Source organism: Clupea harengus, chromosome 24 (genome assembly GCF_900700415.2).
Source record: "Clupea harengus chromosome 24, Ch_v2.0.2, whole genome shotgun sequence".
NCBI classification, from domain to species: Eukaryota; Metazoa; Chordata; class Actinopteri; order Clupeiformes; family Clupeidae; genus Clupea; species Clupea harengus.
Window position 1 is genome coordinate 19,291,018 of NC_045175.1, and position 5,000 is coordinate 19,296,017.

Genomic DNA, 5,000 nt, shown 5'->3' on the forward strand with positions numbered 1-5,000 from the left:
CTTCTGTTCTCAGATCCTGCTAGTCCTACTCTCTCTCCTTCCAACTTGTTTGTGTTTGTCAGTTCGGTATCCTGTGGACTGTCTTGGGTGGTATGAGCCAGGCAGGCCCAGTGGGGTGTACACCATCTACCCTGGGGGGCCCATCTCCCCCCTGCAGGTCTACTGTGACATGGAGACTGATGGGGGAGGCTGGACAGTGAGTCATGAGAAATAATAGCATGGTTTGATGAACCTATCAAAAATAAAGCTCAGTAATCAATATCTATATTTTCTATCAGTATTGTTCAGTATCTAAATTTTCAATGTTTCTTTTTTCCTTTCTAATCCTACAACCACATCCCCCCCCTCCCCACAAACACACACACACACAAAACTGTTCTCTCTCTCTCTCTCCCTCTCTCTCTCTCTCTCTCTCCCTATCTCTCTCTCTCAGGTGTTCCAGAGAAGGATGGATGGCACTTTGAACTTCTACAGGCCCTGGGATCACTACAAGAAGGGCTTTGGGAATAAAAAAGGAGAGCACTGGTTGGGTAAGTCACTCTTCGCACACCTTGCTTCCCTGTTAGACTACATGTCCCATGTTCCCCAGTTCACTTCAGTGAATATACAGTAAAACAAATTATTTATATAAAACTGATTTGTTTCCATGGTTTTGATTTGTTTTTGTTTTGAAACACTTCCGCCTCTGACTTCTTCTCTTTTCCTCTCATTTTATTTCCTCTGCTTTCTTTCTTAATTTCTTTTAAACCAGAACACAAAAACCTGTGACAGCCGCAAGGACTACTTACAATGTATTTAACCTTGTGGTTTTTCTTGGCTCTCTCATGTTCTTCACTGTCTTGTTTTCTCTCTGGACTGTATGTGTCTGTAGGCCTGGAAAATATTATCAAACTGACCAATATGATTAGGAGTGAGCTGAGGGTGGACATGGAGGACTTTGAGGGGGGAAAGATGAACGCTCAGTACGTTCCCTTCTCTGTGGGCCCCGAGAGTTTAGGATACACACTGCACCTGGGCAGCTTCATCAATGGAGGAGCAGGTGTGTGTGTGTGTGTGTGTGTGTGTGTGTGTGTGTGTGTGTGTGTGTGTGTGTGTGTGTGTGTGAGAGAAAGTGTGTGTGTGTGTGTTTGCGTGTATGTGTGTGAGTTTGTGTGTAAGTTTGTGTGAGTGTGTGAGTTTGTGTGTGTGTGTGTGTGTGTGTGTGTGTGTGTGAGAGTGTGTATGTGTGAGTTTGTGTGTGTGTGTGTGTTTGTGTGTGTGTATGTGTGTGAGTTTGTGTGTGAGTTTGTGTGTGTGTGTGTGTGTGTGTGTGTGTGTGTGTGTGTGTGTGAGAGTGTGTGTGTGTGTGTGTGTGTGAGTTAGTGTGTGAGTTTGTGTGTGTGTGCGTGCGCGTGTATGTGCACTTGTGTGAGTTCGTGTGAGTGTGCAAGTGTGTGTCTGTGTGTGCGCGCGCATGTGTGTGCACGTGTGTGTGCACGTGTGTGAGTTTGTGTGTGTATTTGTGTGTGTGTGTGAGAGAGAGAGAGAGAGAGAGAGAGAAAGAGAGAGGAATTATGTTAAATGAATAAAAGTAATTTAATGTCTTCTGTGTAAAAGAGTGTCAGTGGTAGGATGGATAATTTGTCTCACGTGGAATGTTTGATGTCCAAAGGTGATAGCTTGACTTACTCAGCTGGAATGAAGTTCAGCACTTTTGACCACGACCAGGATGCATCTTATGACAATTGTGCTAAAAAGTATCTTGGGGCCTTCTGGTATGGGGACTGTCATCTTGCCAACCCCAATGGGGTTTACATGTGGGGGGCTGATCATACATTGCCTGGAGGTGGTGTTGAGTGGTACACTTTTAAAGGTAGTAATTACTCTCTGAAGGCCATCAGCATGAAGATCAGACCCTCGGTCCTTGGTACGTTCAAAGAGGTTATAAAAGTTTGAATATCGAGCTCCCCCTCTGGCCTTAAGCCACATCAGAACAGCAGAATACCTACGCTGTGTTTTGTCTGTCATTTTGAAATCTTCATTAAAATTGATTTTTTGCATTCAGCCATTGTTTGGTTTCATTCTTAAAGTGCACACACTAAAATGTGCTAGGTTGAAAGTTGAGCCTTTTGTTTTAGGTGAGGATTTTTAACACTGCAGTTAATTTCTTTTCCCCTCATAGACTTTCAGCAATGAATAAATGAAATCTCACTTCTAACAATAAAAAAAAACAATTAATGATAAATAAATACAACTTCAGGAGATTGGCCAGGGATGAAATGTAACTGAGCAGCCAGCACTTAATTTTCCCCTCATCTCAAAAAGTGATAACGTATCATGTTCCTCTTGGACTAAAGCAAAAAGGTATACAGTGAAGCACAAAGCAGACGTGAGAGTCTCGCCACTTGGCAGCCATCTTGGTATCTCCTCCAGGCAGCTTTCAGGCGTTCAAGATCAGGCTCCTATCTAAACTAACTTTAGTTTAACCAACTTGACTTAAAATGGTCAAACAGACCTCAGAATGTGGATGTCTCTTCATTGTAATGCATTCTCTTGGCCAGGTGCTGCACAGCCTCCTCTCCAGTGATATGTGCCTCTGTGAGTGCACTGGGGGTCAGTAGGTCAGTGAACATGTGGTGACCCGTTGGTATTATACCGCCCTCTAGTGTCCAAAAGCTATTCCATCAGTAAATAAAGCATACGTCCTTATGAAGGCAGATGGGTTTAATAAGTCAGACAGACATCTTCTCTGGTCAGCTCATGTTTACTTAGTTGTCCCCGTTCTCCAAAAAAGCGTGATCACCTGCATTGTAGTGAGCCTAATGTTAGTAGGAAGTTTCTGGCTAAGTAGTTGAGGACAATGTAATGCAAGACAGTGGAATTAATTAAGACAGTGCCGAGCTTAGCCTAACGGTAACATTCCAAATCAATCATCTCTGGTCATGATTGGGAAACAAAATCACTCGAAATCAGGCATGGCGACGGATATGCCAAAAGCCCACAATTCGTTTCCAGTATGAGAACCACACCACAATCCATGAGTAAGAGAAAACAGCAGGTGGTAACGCTTGAGAATAATGACTGGATATATATATATTAAATATAAATATAAATCTTTTTGACCATTTTAGCAATTGCATGTCATGAAAGGGGAAAGTGGAGGCTACATGTGTACTTTATCCAAACCCAAGGTAGGCTATAATCACATGATTACATCGATGCGTTTCTAGTTTCCTGTTGCACTCTCAGTAGCAGCACGCCACAGCAGAAGTGTTGGCAGTGTGAACACACACACACACACACACACACACACACACACACACACACACACACACACACACCATCCTATTCTCACCCTGTATCTCTGTCATATGTGAATGTTCAGGACTGGAGTGGCTCCACCTGCTCACCAGAATGAAGAAGTACGAGCTGAGAGTGGACATGGAGGACTTTGAGGGGGGGAAAGTCCACGCCCAGTACTCCTCCTTCTCTGTTGCTTCGGAGGCCGAAGGCTACCAACTAGGCGTGTCTGGATACATAGACGGGGGAGCAGGTAGGGATGGGCACACACACACACACACACACACACACACACTTACACATACATACATACAGACACACACACACACACACACACACACACACACACACACACACACACACACACAGAGAGAGACACACACACACATACTGTATATACAAAACTACATACAAAAAGGGTTTTGGTTTTTCCCAACACAAAGCTAATCCGGTCAAATCAATGACATTCCAGAATCAGCTTCAACCAGATTTTATTTTTAAATCTAGAATCAGTTTAATCTCTAAGAAAATAAGCAAAGCTCGAAACTAAATGTGCAGTTCTGTGTTCCATCCACCAGGGGATGCCCTCATTCATCACAACGGGAGGAAGTTCACCACCTTTGATCGAGACCAGGATCTGGCCTCCCCTGACAAACTGCGCTCTGTTGTACTTCGGGGCCTTCTGGTACAACAACTGTCACCACGCCAACCTCAAGAGAATTCTCTGGAAACGTCAGGTACATGTCAGCTCAATGTGTTAGTTCTGAGAACTGCAAACTTCAGGGAAGTCATGTGTGTGTGTCTGCGTGTGTGTGTGTGTGTGTGTGTGTGTGTGTGTGTGTGTGTGTGTGTGTGTGTGTGTGTGTGTGTGTGTGTGTGTGTGTGTGTGTGTGTGTGTGTGTGTGTGTGTGTGTGTGTGTGTCTGTGTGTGTGTGTGTGTGTGTGTGTGTGTGTGTGTATCTGTGTGTGTGTGGGAGGGGGAGGAAGAAAAGACCCTTTTACATGAACAGGAATCTCTCATATTTGTGTGTGTGTATTTGTGCGTGCGTGCATGCGTGCGTGCGTGTGTGTGTGTGTGTGTGTGTGTTAAACACTTCTGACCTAGCCAGTGCTCTCCCTCCTTGTTCCCAAAGCCTTCCTTGTACTGATTCCAGGGCCTGTAGAAGTTCACAGTGCCATCCATTCTCCTCTGGATCACCTGCAAAACAGAGATCAAGACCCTTCATATCAAGTCCCATCTTCTTCATCACCGTGGTAGTCTGCCTACTGCTAGCTATCAGCTGATGCTCAGACCGTGGTAGTCTGCCTACTGCTAGCTATCAGCTGATGCTCAGACCGTGGTAGTCTGCCTACTGCTAGCTATCAGCTGATGCTCAGACCGTGGTAGTCTACCTACTGCTAGCTATCAGCTGATGCTCAGACCGTGGTAGTCTGCCTACTGCTAGCTATCAGCTGATGCTCAGACCGTCTGGCGGCACCAACCACAGACGCCCTCCGAATTAAAGCCGCCTATTTAAGTTCTGTTCCTCAGTCAGTCCAATTTACCTGCGGAGCTCACTTCACTGCCACACCACCTGCCACCACCCCAGCTCCAGCCTTCCCTCTCAACCCGTTAATGTGTCCCTTCATCTCATGGTGATTCTTCATCGCTGTACTCAGTGGGGGTCATGTGTAGTATTTGCTATTGATGAAGTTGTATTGTATGTCGTATCTATCTGGTT

At 45.1% G+C, this 5,000-nt stretch overlaps 2 protein-coding genes and 1 pseudogene across 2 annotated transcripts in view; 2 read left to right on the plus strand and 1 right to left on the minus strand.

Annotated features, from left to right (window-relative positions):
* LOC116219124 (microfibril-associated glycoprotein 4-like) overlaps positions 1 to 2,043 on the plus strand; it is a 2,239-nt gene extending 196 nt beyond the window's left edge. Inside the window, exons 2-5 of the mRNA XM_031562092.2 lie at positions 63 to 196; positions 434 to 530; positions 872 to 1,039; positions 1,652 to 2,043. Of these exons, the coding sequence (XP_031417952.2) occupies positions 63 to 196; positions 434 to 530; positions 872 to 1,039; positions 1,652 to 1,935 (683 nt within the window). The 3' untranslated portion in view covers positions 1,936 to 2,043. The remainder of the gene's footprint in view (positions 1 to 62; positions 197 to 433; positions 531 to 871; positions 1,040 to 1,651) is intronic.
* Positions 2,044 to 2,995: 952 nt separating this feature from the next.
* On the plus strand, positions 2,996 to 4,040 carry LOC116219125 (annotated as a pseudogene).
* The window catches only part of LOC116219126 (microfibril-associated glycoprotein 4-like), a 2,211-nt gene continuing 1,247 nt past the window's right edge, over positions 4,037 to 5,000 (minus strand). The window contains exons 5-6 of the mRNA XM_031562093.1: positions 4,374 to 4,477; positions 4,037 to 4,049 (exon numbers count right to left, since the gene is read on the minus strand). Coding sequence (XP_031417953.1) covers positions 4,037 to 4,049; positions 4,374 to 4,477 — 117 coding nt within the window. The remainder of the gene's footprint in view (positions 4,050 to 4,373; positions 4,478 to 5,000) is intronic.